This window comes from Theobroma cacao, chromosome 1, assembly GCF_000208745.1.
Source record: "Theobroma cacao cultivar B97-61/B2 chromosome 1, Criollo_cocoa_genome_V2, whole genome shotgun sequence".
In the NCBI taxonomy this organism is placed as follows: Eukaryota; Viridiplantae; Streptophyta; class Magnoliopsida; order Malvales; family Malvaceae; genus Theobroma; species Theobroma cacao.
In genome coordinates this window covers 4,494,417-4,515,931 of record NC_030850.1, presented here as the reverse complement: position 1 = coordinate 4,515,931, position 21,515 = coordinate 4,494,417, and the positions used below count along the sequence as shown (strand labels likewise).

The 21,515-nt window shown below is 36.2% G+C and overlaps 4 protein-coding genes and 1 non-coding gene across 5 annotated transcripts; 4 read left to right on the top strand and 1 right to left on the bottom strand.

Moving 5' to 3' along the window:
* On the top strand, window positions 163-235 carry TRNAR-CCU. The gene has a single exon. It is a non-coding gene; the product is annotated as a tRNA-Arg (tRNA).
* On the top strand, window positions 354-4,194 carry LOC18611448. Its single transcript, XM_007047701.2, has 6 exons — window positions 354-744; window positions 825-913; window positions 1,303-2,087; window positions 2,726-2,858; window positions 3,286-3,623; window positions 3,713-4,194. Exons 1-6 carry the CDS (start codon window positions 432-434, stop codon window positions 3,834-3,836), a joined length of 1,782 nt encoding a protein of 593 aa, XP_007047763.2. The 5' UTR covers window positions 354-431; the 3' UTR covers window positions 3,837-4,194.
* On the top strand, window positions 6,423-8,406 carry LOC18611447 (UDP-glycosyltransferase 91A1). Its single transcript, XM_018115082.1, has one exon. The coding sequence runs from the start codon at window positions 6,603-6,605 to the stop codon at window positions 8,205-8,207; it is 1,605 nt and encodes a 534-aa protein (XP_017970571.1). The 5' UTR covers window positions 6,423-6,602; the 3' UTR covers window positions 8,208-8,406.
* Window positions 9,546-12,175, top strand: LOC18611445 (UDP-glycosyltransferase 91A1). The gene is given in 6 exon segments (XM_018113945.1): window positions 9,546-10,997; window positions 11,000-11,164; window positions 11,166-11,313; window positions 11,316-11,620; window positions 11,622-11,846; window positions 11,848-12,175. Coding segments are annotated over 6 exon segments (1,422 nt in total). The 5' UTR covers window positions 9,546-10,721; the 3' UTR covers window positions 12,151-12,175.
* On the bottom strand, window positions 12,494-17,098 carry LOC18611444 (pentatricopeptide repeat-containing protein At5g65560). Its single transcript, XM_007047697.2, has 3 exons — window positions 13,865-17,098; window positions 12,839-12,948; window positions 12,494-12,740 (listed from the first exon to the last, which is right to left on the bottom strand). Exon 1 carries the CDS (start codon window positions 16,890-16,892, stop codon window positions 14,133-14,135), a length of 2,760 nt encoding a protein of 919 aa, XP_007047759.2. The 5' UTR covers window positions 16,893-17,098; the 3' UTR covers window positions 12,494-12,740; window positions 12,839-12,948; window positions 13,865-14,132.

Genomic DNA, 21,515 nt, shown 5'->3' with positions numbered 1-21,515 from the left:
TAAATATGTGCATCGGTGTCCTGTTTTTGAAGTTACTTGTCGGATGCCGGTTTCTTATTTAATGTTAGATTTGTGATGGTATTAATTAAGGTTTTTGTTTTGTTGTAATAAAAAATAAGAAAGTAAGATAATTTTTATTAAAATAACAAATACTCTAAAGAAGCGCCTGTAGCTCAGTGGATAGAGCGTCTGTTTCCTAAGCAGAAGGTCGTAGGTTCGACCCCTACCTGGCGCGGTTTTTCAATTTTTTTTTTTTTTTTAATAATTCTCCTTCGTCAGGCCCAACAAGCTCAAAATGAGCCCAACATTGCCATCAAAAAAATCCTCAACCCAATCTCACTCAGACCCAAAAATTGTCAAGCCAATCTCACTCAGACCCATAATCGTTTCCAAAAACACTCAAACTCCCGGCTCTTTTCCCTGCCCCAATAATGGCTCTTCTCGGCGACGACGGACGCGGCTACGACTTAGCTCGGCGGCTAGAATCATGCGGTGTCTGGCGAGCTTGGCTCGGCGATTCCACCTACGCTTCTTTCATCCATTTCCTCTCGTCTCCTTCGGCTTGGGAATCGTTCATGCGAGTTGACGACTCGAAGTCTAGGTCTCAGATCCATCTCCAGCTCAGAGCTCGCGCCCTCTTGTTCGATAAAGCCACCGTCGCTCTCTTCCTCAGATCCAACTCTTCAAACCCCGCTAATAGTTCTTCTTCTTCTTCAGTTGCCGTTTCAAAGCTTAATCCGAACTGTAAGGAACTTTGTCCAATAATTAACTTGCATTTTAGTTATTTGAAAAAAAAATGTTTAATGCAATTTTGCTTTGGTTAGATTTGCAGCTGCACGGTGATGACGTGTACTTTACTTTGGAGGGTTCCTTGCAGGATGGTGGTGCTGCAGCTAATGCGGCACCGTCAAAGGTGTGATTTTTCTCTTTACTTCAATATTTAGTTTCATAATTGCTGGTTTCTTTTTTTATATAATTACTTAATTTTAGTGTACTCTAATTTTTTCGTATTAAGAGGATTAATTTTGGGTTCAAAAGTGGCTATAAAGTATCAGTAAATAGTTAAACAAAATTATATAATGTGTTTGAAAAATATGAGGAAATGGTGAAAGTGAAACTTCACTTTGAGTATGGTTATTTCATATGAAAGTAAAATCGTGCATCTTAATCCGGTTTTTGCTCTCTGCCTTTTACTTGTGGTTGTAAAAGCAACAGCCAAACTGAATCTTATTGATTGTATCGATTTTTTTACTCTATGTTTAGTGGAAAGTTTCTAACTATTCCCTGTTTCTGGGTAATCAGTCTAAATCATCGTTTAGTGCTGGATCAAGATATGGTGAATCTGAATTTGATAGTTTATCCCAGAGATATAGGAAAGAAGAACTGCCAGAAACGTGGTATAATCAATTTATTGAAAAGTATAGACTTTCCAGGCCTTATAAGTTGTTTTTGGGGGACCGAGAGTCTGAAAAACGTACACCAGAGGAGATGACTACATATCTTAGAATTGTTGAGAAGCATAAGAGAAGACGTGTGGCATTTCAGGAAGATCAGTACATGGGATACGGAAGTACTGGTCTAGAATCAAATTCTGTTCTAGATGGCAATAACTCAGGCGATGATGAAATCCCCTTTTTCCCTGAAATAATGTCTATGATGAACTGTGTACCTGATAGTGCCCTTCCACCAGCTACCAGAGTGTGGGATAAGAAGACAATAGAATTTTACGGAGTTCTTGATACTCTACCCCAAGTTTCAACCCGGAGTCCTGTTATGATTGAGAGGCTTGGTATAAGGCCTGAGTACCTCAACATGGAACAAGGTGGAAACACACATCGTGGGAAGAATAACAGGAAGCTCCTTGGTCAGGAACAAGCATCACAGATGTCTCGAAAGGTCATAGCACGGTTACTAAATGGTGTTGGGTTTGAAGGTGCCACAGAAGCTCCAGTGGAAGTCTTCTCTCAGTTTCTCAGCTGTCACATTTGTAGACTCGGTCGTAATATAAAAGTTCTTACTGATAATTACAGAAAACAATGCTCAGCCATTGAACTAATTAGGATGTTTCTTCAAACATCAGGATATAGGTAAGTTTTGAAATCCAGTTTGCTTTATTTTATGGCATTGGTTTTAATTCACTGTCATGTTTTGAACTTTCCAGAAAAAAAAAATTATTTGGGTGCTCTAGTAGGATGTTAATTGGCCTTGAATTAGTAAAGAAGAATGTGTTTTCTGCACCATGAAGTTAAATTGTTGCATGGATACACTGTCATTGTCTTGAATATTTTTGTCTTGAATATTTTTGGCACATTGTGGAAGGGGAAGAACCTTTGAAATGGGTTCCCCATCACTTATAAATTTAAACAAATTTTTAGAATAATCTATGAATAAATTTATGGTTTGAAGTGATTGTACAATATGGACATTCTTTCATTTTGATTGGAGAATCATGATTTCACTATTAATGTACTACAAAACCATGCCTAATTTGGAGAATTTCTGGAAAAAGCTTGCTTATCTTAGATAAACTTGCCTGTTGTTCTACATATGTATGTATTTAGTTTTTGAACAACTTCTCAAATTCTCATCTTTTTGATGGTTCCGTTTTTAACGTCAAGTACACATACTTCTCTCTCTTTTTTGTATATTTTTGTGTTTTTATTTTCTTTTATTTAAGTTTTTTCTATTGCATGCATTATCTAACATGTTTCTTTCTTTATCGCAGTAACTTTGGGACTCTAGCTGAACTTGTCAAGGATAGTACCAGGAACGTAGTGCAACAAACTCCGCAACAAATGCATGGAATCCAGTCACAATTGCAGCCACAGCACCAAAATGCTCTTCGAATGGCTCAGCAAGTATGTAGAGTTTAATTTTATTTTTTGCCTCCTGCTGAATGGCTTGTATGGACACTTCTTGCCAGGTGGTCCTCAATGGAAAAGCCTTCTGTGCACCTTTAGTGTTATCATTGTACGAATCTTTGTCATTGGACTTGGATTTTGTGGTTAAGACTTTCTCCTGAGGTCTTTATAGTCCTGGGGTTTATTTTTATTTTTTTGATGTTGATATAGTCTTTGGGTGATGATATTGGATACTTCGAATATAGAGCACATTGGCTAGTAGGGTTATGGATGAGAATTTAGAAGAGATGCTCCTGCTTTTAGCTTAACTCCTGTATTGCATTTTTTTCTTTTTAATTTAATGGTACGTGTGTGTGTCCTCAATTTGATCTTTTCATGTTGTGGTTTTCCTAACAATATTTATTCCATAAATTTGATGGTGAAGCTACCGATGAGACAAATGCATCCACAGATGCAGCAAATGGTTCATCCACAAAATTTAACTTTTCAGCAGCAGCAGCAGTTGGAAAGAATACGTAGGCGCCATCCATCCACCCCTCGTCCTGTTATGGATATGGATAAAGACCGACCTATGGTGCAAGTTAAGATTGAAAACCCATCAGAGCTGCCAATGGATAGCAATGCCTTTAATCCTATCAACACCAGACATCCACAAATGCAGTTCCGTCAGCAGCAATTTGCTGCAATATCAAATCTGCATGCTCAGCCCAGCAATCAATTCAGACAGTTGATGTCTCCACAAATTCATCAAATGCAAACACAGTAAAAAACACAACTTGGAGAATTAATTTTACTTGGGGATTATGTCAACTTGATCATATGCTGAAATTCACTATCTTGTATGCATGCAGGAACATGGGTATTGTTAGAGCTCCACCGGTGAAGGTTGAAGGTTTTCAGGAATTGATGGGTGGGGATACCACCTTGAAGCATGATTCTGAGGAAAATAAGCTGACCTCACCACCAAATAAATAGTTTTGCAAGGACATTTGTCAGCGAGCATATGTATCCCCAGTACCGGTTTCACCGAAATTTTGGCTTTTTTTTGTTGTTAGAAAGGTAAGATGTTACATTTATATATGATCTAATTTTACCTTGTGCAATCAAGTGTAAAGTCTGATGGCCAAAAATACAATTCTTGTTTGAGGATTAACAAACTATGGAAACGTCTGGTGCTGTGCATATTTATAACATATTGAAAATTCTTCCTAGAGATCTGGTGTATGTAGCATTTAGAACGAAGCAAGGTCAGGGCAAAATGATCAGTCAAGTGTGTAACTTTGTTAGGGCATATTCATCATATGGGCAAATTTTCTGTTTTATTTTTTCCTGATATTTTTGAGTTATCTCTATATCACTTTTCAGATGCATGGGTCAATAACTATTCCTAAGGGAATGCTTTATCAGTTAACACTTGAAACTTTAATTTAGAAATCTGAAGTTGGAATTGGAATTGGAATTCGAGGACAAAAGCAAAAACATAGATGGGAGAGTACTTCTCAATCTTTAGCTCAAAACCAATAGATGTCTATATATAAAACAACTTTGTCTAATGGCTCTTATCCTTCCTTTGAAGAGTCAAAATTCAAGGTTTGAATCTCTTATTGTTTTCTAATTTACTCGTATGTACCACAAAATTAGTTACAGATCATTGCATTAAGACCTTTCATAGCGTAAACTACCATATATAAAGCAACTCTTGTTTTTTCTTTTTTTAAAATAAATAAACTATCTTGTGGAGTTACAATGACATTCACATTTCTTAATTTACATGCATCTTTAAGAGGTTGCAAGTAATCATGATTTAAATTATGCAGAGAAAATGTATGAATTAATAAAAGAGATTATATAGTTTAAATATAAGATCTGAAGTTATCAGAATTAGAGTTATATCTTAGATAGAGTTTTCTACCAAAAGAATCAAGAGATCAAAATTATTGATATCAGGGTCAATCAAATCAATAATTAATTCAAACGAGATTTTCTAGGAACCATAACTCAAGATGATGAGACTTTTTATTTTAACGTTATCAAATAAAAATTAATTTTGAAAATTAAAAGTTATAAAATAATTTAAAATATATTAATATTTTTAAGTTTTAATCATAATTTTATGTTGATTTATTAGTTTTGAAACAGATGTACGTAAACAACGTTAATGGATAAACATAAAATATTTAAAACAATTTTATTCTTTTTTCACTCTTTTTCAAAAAAAAAAAAAAACTCTCTCCATCATACTGTTTACCGATTGACCATCTTGCAGTCGAAGAGCGCCAGATCCAGCTGTATCGCGCTCCCCTGATGCTCCCCAGGGGAGTATGATCTGGTGCTTCTTAAGGTAGGGGAGCACCAATCGATGCTCCCCAGTGCTCGCCTCCCATGGTTCTCCACTAGTCATGAGGCGGCGGAGGTGGTCGGGTTAAGACTTAAAAGAGCTTTTTTTTTAAAAAAATAAATTTAAAAATAAAAAATATAGTTCATATAACAGTAATTTTTAAAATTAATAAAAAATAAAATTATTTTTAAAAAATTATTATACCATCAAATTAATAAAAATATTGACAGTTGACAACAATAAAATTTATGTGTTTAACGAAAATATTTTATGAAATGGATTGTATATTTTGAAAATTAATAAATTCATATATAATTATAGTCAAAAGTTGAAAATCTTAATGTATTTCATTTTATAAATTAATATAGTTCAACGAGGAAATCAATAATATGTTAAAAATTTATAAAAAACTATTGTTTATGCTCAAAATTTGATTAATATTTATTGTAAATTGAAAACTGCTATATTTTTAATTTTAAAATACCTATCTAAAAAAGTATTATTTTTTTTTCAAAATTTTTTATATGAATTTGAATATTTGATTGTTAATAAGAACCACAAGAAGTTATCAAAGCTTTATCCAAGTCCAGACGGACTCCACATGCTACCCTGTCTGGTTCCGCCGATGGTTTTCGAGCCTTTGCTAGTGGTAAAGGCTAGCATGTGGTCCACCTCGTACTCTCGTTAGGCTGTCCAATTCTTGTTTCTTGGTTTCATTATGTGTCCCAAATTTTTTCCCTCTCCATGATTGACTCCATGTCCACAAAGAATTAAAGTAAAAATTTACCACTTAATACATGATAGTTTAGTATAACACTCCACCTCTACTTAACTTCGAGAAGATAATCTAAAAAATTAGAATTTAAAATTTTACAACTTGAAAGTTTGAGAAGGAGAGTGAAATTTAGGATTATTAAATAGGAAATTAGGCTAAATTAATGCTCTCAATTTAAAGACAAGATAAAACATAACCATGATTGAGTTAATTACCTTAATGTTTATTAATACAAATGAAAACTCGTTAGTTGTACATTATATATGAAGGAAAACAGTAATTAGTTTTCATTTGATAATTTTTTTTAATGGGGACAATAGATATTAATTAGAAATGAAAAGTCCAAACAATTATATCATCTTAGACCATGATACCCTTATTTTGATAATTTTCAGTCTTTATTTATAAAATAGAAAAAAAATAATGATGAAACTTCGAAACTTAAAAGGTCTATCAAGGACTAGTTGCACCAAAGGGTGGCACAAATAAAGACAAAGAAGAGACATGAGAAGCAAAATTCAACAAGCGGAGTTTGGATGCACTTAGTAAATGACCCCACTGAACTCCAGCTCGAACTCTCACAAACGATTCGCAATGCTCCACCATTCAAATTTGCCCTTTCGATGATATGAGTGGGCCAATTTGTCTCAAAAACTTGTGGTTATTAGCAACAAGAAACTACATTGCTGTGGGCCCCTCTTGTATCTGTGTTTTAACCGATTATATGATAAATCAACCTGGTTCAGTTGCCCTTCCTGACTCGAGCACAAGTGAAAAACAAAAGAAAAAGAAGCCCATAACAGTGGCAGGTGAGAGTAAGCTTCACATAGCTATGTTTCCATGGCTGGCCTTCGGTCACATGATCCCATTCTTAGAATTTGCCAAGCTCGTAGCTGAAAAGGGTCATAAAATTTCCTTCAGTTCTACCCCAAAAAACATCGATCGTCTCCCAAAACTCCCTCCCCATTTGGCTTCTCTAATCCATTTTATCAAACTCCCACTACCCCAAATCAACCATCTCCCACAAAACGCAGAAGCAACCATAGATGTTCCTTTAGACGACGTTTGGTACTTCAAAAAGGCCTATGATGGTCTCCAACAACCCATGGCTCAGCTACTTCAATCTTTGTCTCCTGATTGGCTTCTTTTAGATTTTGCTGCTTATTGGCTACCAAGTATAGCTCGTAGTCTCAACATTCCTAACGCATTCTTCAGCATAGTCACCGCAGCTTGCCTTGGCTACCTTGGACCACCGTCGTTTCTTATGCATGGCGACGAGGATCACAAAAAACCTGAAGATTATGCGGTTTTGCCCAAGTGGGTTACTTTTCCTTCAACGGTGAGGTTGAAGCTTTATGAAGTCTTGAAGATCTATAACGGAATAACTGGCGACAAAACCAACACTTCAGACTTCTATCGTTTTGGTGCGACCTTAAAAGATTGTGATATGGTGGCTGTAAGGAGTTGCATGGAGTTAGAACCTGAGTGGTTAAAACTCTTAGAGCAACTTTATGAGAAACCTGTTATCCCAGTTGGTGAACTTCCCACGACGGATTACAATAACAGCGAGGAAACTGAGGGTTGGAAGTCAATGAAAGAGTGGCTAGACAAGCAAGAGAAAGGATCTGTTGTATATATTGCTTTTGGAAGTGAAGCAAAACCGAGCCAAGAAGAACTGAATGAGATAGCTCAAGGGTTAGAGTTTTCAGGGTTGCCTTTCCTTTGGGTGCTAAGGAAGAGTCGCGGATCAACTGATGCTGAACCCATCAAGTTACCAGAAGGGTTCGAGGAGCGAACTAAAGAGCGTGGTGTGGTTCTCACGACTTGGGCACCTCAGCTCAAGATTTTAGCTCATGACTCGATCGGTGGGTTCTTGACTCACACAGGGTGGAGCTCAGTGGTAGAGGCACTTCAATTTCAGAGACCTCTTATATTGTTTACCTTCCTCGCTGATCAAGGGATCAATGCCCGCTTATTGGAGGAGAAGAAGATTGGGTATTCGATTCCGAGGAAGGAGCAAGACGGATCTTTTACTAGGAATAGTGTGGCTGAGTCATTGAGGTTGGTAGTGGTGGAGGACGAAGGGAAGATTTACAGGGACAAAGCAAAGGAAATGAAAAGGGTCTTTGGCGACAGGGACAAACAAAACTGGTACCTGGATAATTTCTTGGGTTACCTTGAAAATCACAGGCGTCTCAAGAACCCCGAAGTCGATGGCATTGATCAAAATTAATTTGGCTTAGTATCCAAAAAGAAGAAGAAATATGAACCTTGTATTTCTATGAGAATAAGGTTTTTGTCCAAGGTTTCTAGGTCTCTCCCTCTTTCTCTTCCATAGGCTCATTAGGGTAACAATATGATGGTTTGAGAAAAAACTCAGAATCATGAGTATTTAAATTAATAAAATTATGTTATGTTATTAAAATTATTGATTTCGAATCTTGAAAACAAGACTTTCGGATGTTTGAACATTTGATTCATTGATTGATATATGATCTTCTATTTTTAGAATAATATTTAAATCCTCCTCTCTCAATTAAAAAAAAAAAAACCTTCTATAGATTTAACTGATGATTTAATATCATCATGTTTGATATTATTTGTATTTAGTAATTATTAATTCATAAGTTAGAAATGATCAAATTTGGTATCACGCAAAAACCAAACACTATTTTGTATAAAATCAAAATAATCAGTTTTAACAAGGTAAGAAATTAATAGTTTTAAATATTTTATTAGCATAATAATGTGTGAAAAATTAATATTTTATTTCAAAAATAAGTTATAATGAATCAAATCAATAAACAAATATGATAGATATATTTATCTTTGATAAAATAACTTTCAACTTTTTAAAATTAAATGAATACCTTTGAATGGAAAAATAAAGCTAATTTATTAAAATAATTTTGACTTAGCCACCAAAACAAATATTGACATAACCAAAAGAAAAGATATGTACAAGCAAAAATATGTTTTAAGTTGATTACAAAGATTATTTGAAAGAATAAAAATTTATCAGGTGAAAGTTATTTTATTTGGGTGAGAAAGGTAAAATTATTCGTAATTGATTTTAAAGATCATCACATTTCAATGAATATTTTTTCATCTTTTTGGATGGAAATAAAATATTCTTTTAAAACAATAATTTAATTATTTTCGATGATTTAATATCACTAAATTCTTATAAAAAACAGTGATATAATTTTGAGATGACTCCCCGTACGTAGCAAGGGGCAACTACCCCGACAAACTGTTCCGTTTGAAATAAATGTTGAATTGTTATGTCTGCAACAGCCAAAAGCTTCAGCAGTGCAATGATTGATTCATTCAAATTCTGCATTATGGTATTGTTTGTAAAGAATCTGGTCATGCCCACACACAATAAGATTTGTGCAGTGCAATGGGTTTCAATTAAAAGTTCAGAAATCCCTGAAATAAATTATTGTTTGATTTGTGGAAACCGTTTTTGTATAGATCAGGTGGAAAGGAAAATGCTTGAACTCATCTCAGCCCTTGTGTTGCATGATTAGTTCAGAAGAAAATAGATAGCAGAATTATATCATTCTAGAGAACAAAAAATATCAGTAATAAATTAATTAGATGATGAGATTTCATTTATCCCAGAAGCAGGAAACCCTGCTACAAATGAAAACAGACCACTACAAGCACAATTACCACCATTGTTTCAGCAATACAACAACGAAAAAGTTGGCAGAAAATGACCCAGTTTTGACAGGGGCCACCTTTCTTTCCTTCCCAGAAGAAAGAAGAGCAGAGTTGAGAAACTTTTTTAATCGCGTTTTGACCAGAAAATTCTGCATAGTAAAGGGGGTTGACTGAATATGTTGAAGCCTTCCAGCACAGGAGAAGTACGTGGAGGTCCAACTGTCGATCCTGTTTGTAATCTTCTCAACTAGAGAAGCACAATCCTCATCACGAGCCTCTTTGTGATGAGGGGACTGGTATCTCACTGGCATTAGACCAAGTTTAACCCCAATATACTACTGAATATCAGAAAAACATATGCTTAGAAATACCAGAGGAAATCAGCTCGCTTTTGGCACTATTCAGCTGGAGGCCAGAAAGTTCATAAAATTACTTTTATCTAGAGTGAATGGCCATGATGGAGTCTTTTGCGCCCTTGGAAAAAATAAGCAGATTATATGCAAAACTCAAGTGAGTAAGACCAACCCTATGGCATCGTGGATGGTATTTGAAAAATTCCCTGCGCAGCTGCTGAGTTTAGAAGTTGGGATAACACCTGCCTTGCAATAACAAATAAGTATGGGGGGCTGGGGGTCTCCTTGCCTGACACCTGTAGCACCTAAGAAATATCCAACCAGACCACCATTAATGGACAGGGGACATAGGAGTTGTGACAGCTGTGAACTCAGTGAATGAAGACCACCATTAAGACCTTTCATAATGTAAACTACCATACATAAAACAACTCTCTTTTTTTAAAATAAATAAATTATCTTGTGTAATTACAATGACATTCACATTTCCTAAGCTTCTCTAATTGATCACTCTAGAAGAAACTCATTTTAATTTACATATATCCTTAAGAGGTTTTAAGTAATCATGATATAGATTATGTAGAGAGAATGTATGATACAAAAAGTTTTGATGTGTTTTATTGTACTATATATTTATATAAATGTTTCAATCCATTTATCAAATTCTCTACCTAAAACACAGTTTTAATTAACCTGCTGATTATCTTCGGAGATCTTCTTCATCCATGGCTGATTGCACCAAGCTTCACATAGCCATGTTCCCATGGCTAGCCTTTGGTCACATGATCCCATACCTAGAACTTGCCAAGCTCATAGCCCAAAAGGGTCACAAAATCTCCTTCATATCCACCCCAAGAAACGTCGACCGTCTCCCGAAACTCCCTCCAAATGTAGCATCTTCAATACAATTTGTAAAACTCCCTCAGCCTCACGTTGAAAATCTTCCTGAGAACGCTGAGGCCACCATTGATCTTCCTTACGAAAAGGTCTCTTACTTGAAAATATAGCCTTCGATGGTCTTCAAGATTCCTTGGCAAAGTTTCTTGTAACATCATCCGCAGATTGGCTACTTTTCGATTTTGTTCCATACTGGCTACCTCCTTTAGCCCATAACCTCGGCATCCCTAACGCATACTTTACCATATTCAATGCGGTAAGTCTTAACACAAGTTAAGCCGCCTTCTTCTTTCATTGATATTCAAGATGATCGTAAGAAACCAGAGGATTTCACCAAGCCACCCAAATGGGTTCCTTTTCCGTCCTCCGTAGCATGTCGGCTTTTCGAGATATTGAGAATCTTCGATTCTATAGCGGGAGAGGTTCCCACACCTCAGATCTCTACCGTTTTGGTAAAGCAATTGAACGCTCCGATGCAATAGCTGTAAGAAGCTGTTGGGAGTTTGAGACCGAGTACTTGAATCTTTTAAAGGAACTTCACCAGAAAGCTGTTATTCCAGTTGGTCTGCTTCCACCGACTGCTTATAATAATGGAAATCATGACGATGAAATCTGGAAACCAATAAAAGAATGGCTAGACAAGCAACAACCAGGGAGTGTGGTTTATGTTGCTTTTGGCAGCGAGGCGAAACCAAGTCAAGAAGAAGTGACTGAGATAGCTCTAGGATTTAGAGTTATCAGGGTTACCTTTCTTTTGGGTGCTAATGACTCGACGAGGGGTGTCAGATAATGAGTCCATTGAGTTACCAGATGGGTTCGAGGAGCGAACAGTAGGGCGTGGTGTGGTTTGCACGAGTTGGGGTCCTCAACTGAAGATTTTAGCTCATGACTTGGTCGGTGGATTCTTGAGTCACGCTGGGTGGGGCTCTGTTGTGGAGGCAATTGAGTTGGAAGAGAGCTCTTATACTGTTGACGTTCTTGGCTGATCAAGGGTTAAATGCTAGAGTTATGGAAGAGAAAAAAATGGGTTATGTAATACCGAGGAATGAAGATGATGGAACGTTCACCAGAGACTCGGTGGCTGAGTCACTTAGGTTGGTGATGGTGGAGGAAGAGGGTAAAATTTACAGGGCCAAAGCCAAGGAAATGAAGGAGATATTTGGGGACTGGGAGAAACAAGAATGCTACATTGATCAATTACTGAGTTTCCTTGTCACCAATAAGAATCTAATCAAAGGCAGCAGAATGGAAGAATAAGCAGCTCTGGGTCCTCTTAGCTTGTTTGAAAATAATTCCCTATTTGATGTGTAAAATAGGAAGAAATCGAACAAATTCCCTCTAGCATGCGTACTACTGAGAATTCCATATCTAGAAATGAGGAAGCTCGGTTTTACTGATTCTGTTGATAGAATTACAATGTTGTTTGCTTGGTGGTAATTCTGGATTGATTTTAGTGATTGTTATGAGGTGTGCTTCTGTCTTCGCAAAATTACTTTGCAGATTTTGTTACGAGATCCAAGGGTGGTAATTCTGGGTTTACACCAATAATTAATCATTTGCAAAAATTGGAGAAATTCTTTCAAACACTACAGATCATCCTCAAACCCTTTCAAAAGAATTACATATTTATTTTATTCCAATTTCATTGGAATTATCACTGTACAGAAGTTACTTCTTGTTGACTTTTTCTTTTCTTTTTTCTTTTTTGACACGTGAGAGGTGGTTAGGCTGTTAGCATGGAGATATAATCTCTAATGTTGATACCGACGACAAGGTTTTATTAGTGAGTAGTAATTGAGCTAGGCTCAGTTTGATGCTTTTCCAACTGAGTAGACGCTTGAGGATTTCTGCATGACAAAAATTAAAAAGGCTGTTATTGTCATGTAATGAGCAAATCTAAACCAAGAAGGGGAATATAAATTTGTTGCAGATTTAATCGCATTACCTGTGAAGCAAAATATATGTTCAGTCAATCCTCCTAAGCAGGGTAAAAGTTATGGCTTAATGGTCATTTCGAGTAAACTCTTGCTCCTTTCATATCTTGAATGGTTTATTCTGTTGTCATAAAGGAACAAAGTTATTTTCTGAACTTCTCTTACACTATAGTAACACCAACTTTATATAACTATAAACCCAAAAAAGAAAAAAGTTAAATGTAAATTATTACAAGGTACTTTCTCTCCTATCTTTGCTAGGCAAATCAAGTAACTGTTAAGACATTCCATTCAAGTTATATAAGATAAGAACAGTGAACAGATTGTCAAAAACAGCAAAATTCTGACAACATCGAGAAGATGCAAAAGTAAGCTATTGCGCGTCAGCAGCTACGCCTTCAATATCAAGGTCAAGAACATGTCAGAACTCAACAAGAAAACAAAAGAATAAGGCAGAACTTCATAAGTGGTATACATCAATTCATGCAACATTTCTCTTTTAGAAATTTACCTAGATGGCTACCAACACTTCTAAATCAGTAAACATAACACCATTGCTATGTATAATTTTTATGTCAAAATAAAAATTTTTTTTAGTATTTATTATGTTTTAGAGTATCTTGCCCAACAAAACCATCCAGGGAAAATCATGCCAACATATTTTGGAAAAGAAATTTGCAACTTATAAATGGTTAATTAATTTCAGCAAGTATTCACACATGCCTGCCTTACATATACATGATGCCATCTTTTAGTTTAGCACTTCATTTCTGTTAGATAGACAAAGATAACAATCTAATAATGGTTTCACTTGTGCTTTTTAGACACATGCATTTTTAAGGGTACTAGGAGGAGCACAAAGAATATGCATAGACTAAAAGGAGAAAATAATCATACATCTGCAGGCAAATTTGAAAATTTAATCCTCTTAAATGAGCATTAGGGAGGAAAAATGAAAAGCAAAGAACATAATTACTAGTCTACTAGAGGCTAAAAAACACCACTATATGAACAAGTATGAGAAAGGAAATGCATACTTGCCTCTCGATTGTCAGTGAAATGGTTTGTTTGATGAAGGGCCACATCCACAATTAGCAGATGTGTGTGTGCTTCTCACTGCTCCCTTATTGCCAGCCAACTGGAATGTTTCAACCCCTCTTTTACGTATTGAGATGGCAAGCCAAAACGCTGTCTTCAATCTATACATCCTAGTGCCAATCTAGACAAGGAAGAGCATCGCAAAGGCATCTTTTTGAGTAACAAAAAGGCAAGAATCTAAAGGAAACAATACCAAGAATAAATGCTCTATGTTTCTTCAAGTCCAGCAATTAACATTGAATATGTATTAGGATGGAGCTGGCAGCCCATTTTTTCCATGATGCTTAGGAGTTCAGAGCATCTATCAGCAAGCCCCTTTTTCAGTAAGCCATCAATAAGAACCTTCCAAGCTACCTCATCACTATTATAACCACAACGAAGCAAGTTATCAAAAACCATATTAGACTTCTCCTTATTCCCTTCAGCACATAGTCCACAAACCAGTTGCTTGTAATACTCCAGGTTTGGTAACTGACCAGAACTTATCATCAGATCCACCACTATCACTGCGTCATCATACATTCCCAACTCACAGCAACAACTAAGAAGAGAGTTGTAGACATCTTCACTAGGAGATATTCCTTGTTCTCTCATATGATCAAATAACCTTTGAGCTACTTCAAAGCGGCCAACTTTGCAAAGTCCTATAATAAGCTTGCTGTAAGTGTTAATATTGGGTACACAACCATGTTGATGCATTTTCTCAAACAACTCCAAAGCAGTGTCAAATTCCATTGTCTTCCACACATCAGCATGATTAACCAGAGTGGCATTTAAAACCAAATGCACTGCAGGGCTATCATCCTTTGTCCCTTGTTTCTTTGAGAGATGCTTGATTAAAAAAGAATATGTATGATGAGAAGGCTCACAGCCAGCATCAAACATACGCTTGAGAACATCAAATGCAGAATGCACTGATCCCAAGCATCCATATGCATCTAGAAGTAATGTGTATGTCAAAGAATCTGGAAAAATTCCCTCTTTCTTCATCCTAATCATCACATCCTCTGCTTCTTTCAATCTCCCTACACCACAATATGCATGAATAAAAGCAGTATAGGTAAATACATCAGGTTGACATCCCGAGGAAAATAGTTGGTCAAGAGCCCTATGAGCATGATCAAAGTCACCTTCTTTAAGCATCCATTCAATGAGGATTGTATAGGTATGTACTGTAGCCTTTACACCCATCCCCACCATCTTTTCCACCATAAACAACGCTTCCTTCATGTTTTTCCTGTTGCACAACCCATCTATAAGAGCATTGTATGTGCATGAGTTTGGCAAGCAGTCCTCAGTAAGCATTCTGTCAAGCAAAGAATGAGCATCTTCCACTTTCCCAATCTTGCAGTATCCATCAATCAAAGCAGTATATATAACTTCATTTGCTTTTAAGCTTTTCCCCTTGAGAGAGTCAAACAGAAAACGAGCTTCCTCTACCCTATCAACTTTACAAAGAGAGTCTATAAGAACACTATAAGTCCATTGGTCAGGAACCAAACCATTCTCCCTCATCATCTCAAGCAGCCTAAAGGCACTGTCTAATTGCCCTATTTTACACTGCCCATGAATTAATGAATTATATGTGACTACACTTGGTACCAGCTTAAGTTCAAGCATCTTATCAAGAAATGCCATTGCCTTGTGAACATTCTTCTTCTTACAAAGCCCAGCTATCAATTCATTATATGTTCGATCATTTGGACAACAATTGTTAGATTCCATCAAACCCAAAATTTCCAGTGCAGCCTCCATTAATCCGTGCTTGCAATATCCATCAATCAAAGCATTATAGGTCACCACACTTGGAACCAGCCTTTTCTCTAACATCCCATCTAACATTTTTCTTGCCTCATCAACCTTATTTTCTTTACATAAGCTATAAATAATTACTGTATAAGTATGAGCATTCGGCTCACACCCTTTCCGTGACATTTCCTCAAACAAATTCATTCCTTCTGTCTTCCTCCCTACTTCACACAAGCCACTAATGATCACTGTGTATGTTCGAACCGTAGGATAACAAAAATCCTCCTCCATCTTTTCAAACAACTTAATAGCCTCATCAACACGTCCAGCCTCACATAGACCATGAATAAGATTTGTATATGAAACCTCATTTCTATGGCAACCCTTATTAGGCATCACTCTAAAAACCCTGAATGCGCTATCTACATCTTTATTCCTGCAATGCCCCAATATCAATGAAGTAAAAGTAAAGGTATCGGGACTCAATCCCGCCAGCACAATCTTACTCACATACAGATCAGCTTCAACCACATTCCCAATCTTACAATAAGCATTAACCATAGTATTCCAAGTGTAAATATTTGGCGAAACCATATCGTTCAACATTCCACTATAAACAGATTTCATTTCATCAATCATCGAGAATTTCGATAAAGACATCAATAAAAAATTATAGGATCTAACGGTAAGCTTAAAAGTGGAATGAAGCTGGTTGTTTTTATTCATTTCTGTTAAGAACTCTAAAACGAACCGGGTTTCATGGATTGAAGAAGAAGATTTGATCATGGCAAGGCGGATTTTCTCCGCTGGACCAAAGAATTTGTTAGTGACAAGGATGTTTAAAAGGGCAGAATAGGAAAAAACGGAGTGTTTGAAATTGGGTTTTTTGGAGATCCAATAGGAGAAATCGAGGGCAGTTTTGGGGAGGAGATTGGGGTTGAGAGAAAAAAGGGAATGGACATGGGAAGGGGATATGGACGGGATTAGTTTTGGGAGCGAGGGGTGTCTTTGCCAATTGGGTTTGGAGAGGATGGGGTGGAGGAGCAAAGGGATGTCGTGATCGGGTGGGTCAGGGTCTAGGGGAAGAGAGGAAGGGAAAGAGGAGAGAGATTTTGCGAGGATGGAGAGGAAATGGAAGGACTGACCTGGACTTATAATGGCTGTTGGATTTCTCATTGTGGGGGCTCGGACGGTGGTGATAGTAGGGGATCCATTCATGGAAGGAGGCGGAAGGAGAGAAGCGCCTGGAGCTGAAGGAGGATATTTGGGGAGGCTGCTGCTCAGTTGAACGTTTGTCAGAAATGCTAGTACGCGGCTTAACCGCTGCAACTTTCTTCTGGGTTTTTGGGTTGAGCAGCACTGTCACTGCAGCTGGTTTTGGGCTGTGAGTCTTGGGCTTCGGCCATTGTCATGGGTCGTCCCTCCTTAAAATGGTGGGTTTCAACCCAAACTCGATCTAGTTTTGTTACCCCTTTAAAAGGCTTTGATAAAGGAGGAGGAGAGTTAAGGCTGATATCTTTAGCGCAAAGTTAAAAGAAGGTGTGCTCATGGAAAGAGTTGTGCTTTAAGCTGCAAAATGAATCTTTCTCTTAATATTTTTTTAAAAAATATATAGATCGTTATTTAATAATATCAAAAATATGATTTTTTTTAATTTTACAGAGATATTTTTAGAAGTCTCGATTTTGAATTATAAATGAAAAAAATACATATACAAGCAAGATGAAAGGTTTTCAATGAATTAGGACTTAATTACTTCCAAAACAAGAGCGAAATTCAAACAAAGATGCTAAAGAAAAAAAAAAAAAAGATTCTGCCAACAAAGATTAAAAATAAAGGCAACGGGTTCAAATGAGAAAGCATATAATAAAAATGGAATAAAACCACCGAAAAGAAAAAAAAAGGAAAAAGAAACTGTGCCACGCGTCAATGTAGACTGAGAGACGACCCAAAGACACAGACTATCTATGAACAGAAAAAGCAACTACCCCGCCCTACCGCTAACTCTGCCCACAGACAAGAATCAGACTTTGGTCAAAGGACACGAAACCAACCGTCAAACATAGGATGAGAAAAATCGTAGAAAAGGACGAAACAAGGTTGACAAGAAAATTGGAGGAAAAAGTCTTAGCGTATAAATGATTTATAAAAAAAAAAAATACTTAACATAATCCGATATTTACTGTTTACAAACGAGAGAGAAAAAGATTACACACAAAAAAATACAGATTATCCAAAAACAAATACTAAATTGAGCTTCCAAACAAAACTTAGTTTTATGCTCTAGAGCTTAAACTCATTGAATATCCTCTGTCTACTCTTTCTCACATCCTTGCAAATCTATGAAACTCACACGTAGAGGTTGCGTCTCTTCCATGATTTGAAAGGTTAAGACCTACTTTATATGTGTTAGAGCCATTTGTCATCAAGATACCCTAGCTAGTAGCAACTCTTATCTATTAAATATTTTTATCCTTAACCCTGAAGAAATCAAGATCAATAGCCCCTCCCCACTCTACCGAAATCACACAACACCACCAGTACCAATGTGTTGCCACCACGTCAACTTTACCCTTGTTGACTCCAAAGAGAAGCCTCGGTCTAACCTTTCTTGACAAGAATTGCATCTCACTTTTTTATTTTAATGCTGGAAAAGCTTTCGGGGCCAGCTTCTATTAAAGTTTTATTAGAGGTGGAAAATTGAAGTACACTAAGGAGGGTCACAAACCTTATTTTATAGTTATATGTGAAAAATTAGAAAAAATTCGTAACATAGGGACTACTTTTTTTGCATGTAATTTAAAAAAAGGGATAAATAGTACATCTCTTTTACAATGAACTAGAGGTAAAAAAATAAATAAAAAGTACTACTCATTTATATTTATTTAAATTTAACATAAAATAAATTGATTTTATTAAGTTTAAAATACCCTTTAAGTCATTTCCTGGGCTAATGAATGCTTTGAGTCCTTGATATGTGTAACTTTTGTTGAAGAGATAATCTGTGGCTTGATTTCCCACTCGATAGCTCTGAGTAATTCTATAATTAAAGTGTTGTAGGCATTTTCGAATGGAAGCCAGTATATACCTGGTGTCATGAGAACCATAACTCACTTCCAATATCATATTAACTACCACCTTAGCATTCATTTCAATCCAGATTTTTCTAAAGTTATGGGCACGACATAGATGAAGACCTATTTCAAGTGCACATAATTCGACTTTCAAGGAATTAATTGGCTCAAAATTTTCTAAAAACCTAAATAGTAACATATTTGTATGGTCACGCACCACTCCCCTTCCTGCGACATTGCTAGAAGTTTTTTTCGAACTTCCATCTACATTCAACTTTAACTTCATCACTGCTTAGCTTCAGGCGGTGAGGGAAGTTGATGTGGAAAGTTGATATTCCACAATTTTGCAATTTGTATATCATCTTTTCATTGCTTTTTACGGATTAAATTCCCTTTATGGAGTTGCATCAAAAGTTTGATTATTCGTCGTATTACACGTTGAGAGCAAACTCCAAGTCACCTATGTTTTGAATCATTCTGTTCAACTTATAAGGACCAGCATATAAAAATGAGAATGAAAATATGGATATGGCCTTGCTTTGTGTAGTCTCCAGAAAAAAACCAAGCCTATAAAATTTGCAAATTACTTTGAGGTTGAACGATAGAAATCTGAAAATAATGGCAAAAAAAAAAAAAATTCCAAACCTGATTCGTTACAGGACTTTACCAAAGCACATGCATTAAGGTTTCTTCTGAATTGCGGCACTGACATTTTGATGCTAGTGGAAGCCCCTTGGCTTCTAACCGGATATCAATAGGTAACTATTCATGCAGCACTCGCGAAAAAAAGAATGAGATTTTAAGTGGGATACTTCTATGCTAAACTAGCTTGAAAATGTCACTTACATTATGTTTTTGACAAACTATCTTCCAAGCGCTTTTTGTTGGAAAAAACAGCATTGGAGTTGGAGACCCAAAATGCAATATCCTCACATGATTTTTCAATGGGAGTATCAACTATATTCTCCGCTATTAACTCTGGAAACATTGCTTTTAATTTATCCACATCCCATAAAAATAATCAACTTTCACCATTGAACCTGCAAAGGAAGGGAATGAGCATACCAAGGGTTGTATACCCCACCAATAATCGTGCCCAAAAAGCACTTCACTTTTCCTTACCTTCCATCGAATGTTCTTTTCCGCAATTCTGCAGCCACTCAATAATCTCTTCTAAATAGGGGAGTCATGAAGCTTGATTTGAACTCGCATTAGGACTTGACCATAACAATGTTTATTCTTCATAAATCTAATCGCCACCATAATTACATAGTGAACGCATCAAAAACGTCCATTAAGCTACGAATATCTAGTCCCCCTTCATTGCTAGGATAACACATATTCTTTCAAGTAGTCCAATGAATATGTTTAACAAATATAAAGTCTCCCCATAGAAGTACCTGAAGCAAATACAATGGCATGGAAGACAGGACACTTCTTATAAATGTTATCTGTCCCCTTGATGATAGAATTTTGTTTTTCCAACCAGAGATGCGGTCCCTGATTTTAGTTATAATCGAATCAAATTAAATTGATTTTTTGTGTCCTTTGTATAACGGTGCTCCCAAATAAATTATTAGCCATTTTTTATGAGTAAATCTCGTGGCCGCTTTGATAATCTGGACCTTGGAATTGGCAACTTTGTTGCCTCTAACAAAACAACTTTTTTGTTGATTTATTTTTTTGCCTAGAAATCACCTCATATTCTTCTAAGAATTTTTGAATTTTACCCACAAACGATTGGTTGCCATCAGTGAAAATGATGATATCATCTGCAATGGATAAATAGCTTATAGCCCTGGAGCGCCCTGAAGAGTAATGCAGTGAGGGAAATTGATCATATAGAGTATTAAGCCCCCTAGATAAATATTTCGCTGCTAAAATAAATAGAGATGGGATATAGAACCCCTCTGTTGCAATCCTTTTTCGGGGTTTAAAGTAACCCACTGAAGTTTCATTAATTAACAGCGAAAAATAGCAATTTGAAACACATTTTTGGATCATGGTAACCCACTGTTTATTGAAACCAAACTGTCACAACATAGCATATAAAAAATCCTAACTCAATCTGCCATAAGCTCTCATCATATCCAATTTCAAAGTAACGTTATCTCCATGAGTTTTCTTGTCGATCTAATAAATTAACTCTTGTGCAAGAAAGATATTATTTGAAATTAATCTGTCACTAACCAACCTACTTCGATTGTTTGATATTAATCTAGGCAAGATTTTTGCAAGTCTATTGGTCAATAGTTTAGTAACTATTTTATTAAATACAGTACATAAACTAATGGGTCCGAATTCACTTCATTGCAAAAGGTTAGAAACTTTAGGCAATAAAACACTAATAGTCGAGGTTACCCCTTTTGGAAGCGATGCACCATTAAAAAAAATCGAGTTCTGCATCCACTAAATCATTTGAGATGATTTTCCAACAATGCTGAGGTTACCTCTCACTTGTGTTTGCATCTGGAGACCATATTAGCTGCCATGATCTTTTGTTTTCTTTACCAATCTCCCACAAACAAAACCACCATACTTTTCTTCTAGTTAGGATTATCTTGTCGTGTGTACTTTCCTTAGTAAACTAACAATACATTTTTGAGTCATGTCACACTATCCAAAAATTATGTATCGCTTACCATTGGTAAGAGTATGATATTACAAGAGAAGTGTTAATATCTCTAGAGTAGTGAGAAAATCTCTAAAATATTTCGTGTGTTCTATTTTATAAACCCAACATTTGTTATCTCAGATCTTCCATAAC

Bases quoted from the DNA above. Each gene is read 5' to 3' on its own strand.
- LOC18611447 (XM_018115082.1), top strand. From the start codon at position 6,603: ATGAGTGGGCCAATTTGTCTCAAAAACTTGTGGTTATTAGCAACAAGA.
- LOC18611448 (XM_007047701.2), top strand. From the start codon at position 432: ATGGCTCTTCTCGGCGACGACGGACGCGGCTACGACTTAGCTCGGCGG. The intron at 914-1,302 runs GTGTGATTTTTC...CTGGGTAATCAG, and splicing joins CTAATGCGGCACCGTCAAAG to TCTAAATCATCGTTTAGTGC. The intron at 3,624-3,712 runs GTAAAAAACACA...GTATGCATGCAG, and splicing joins ATTCATCAAATGCAAACACA to GAACATGGGTATTGTTAGAG.
- LOC18611444 (XM_007047697.2), bottom strand. From the start codon at position 16,892: ATGAATGGATCCCCTACTATCACCACCGTCCGAGCCCCCACAATGAGA.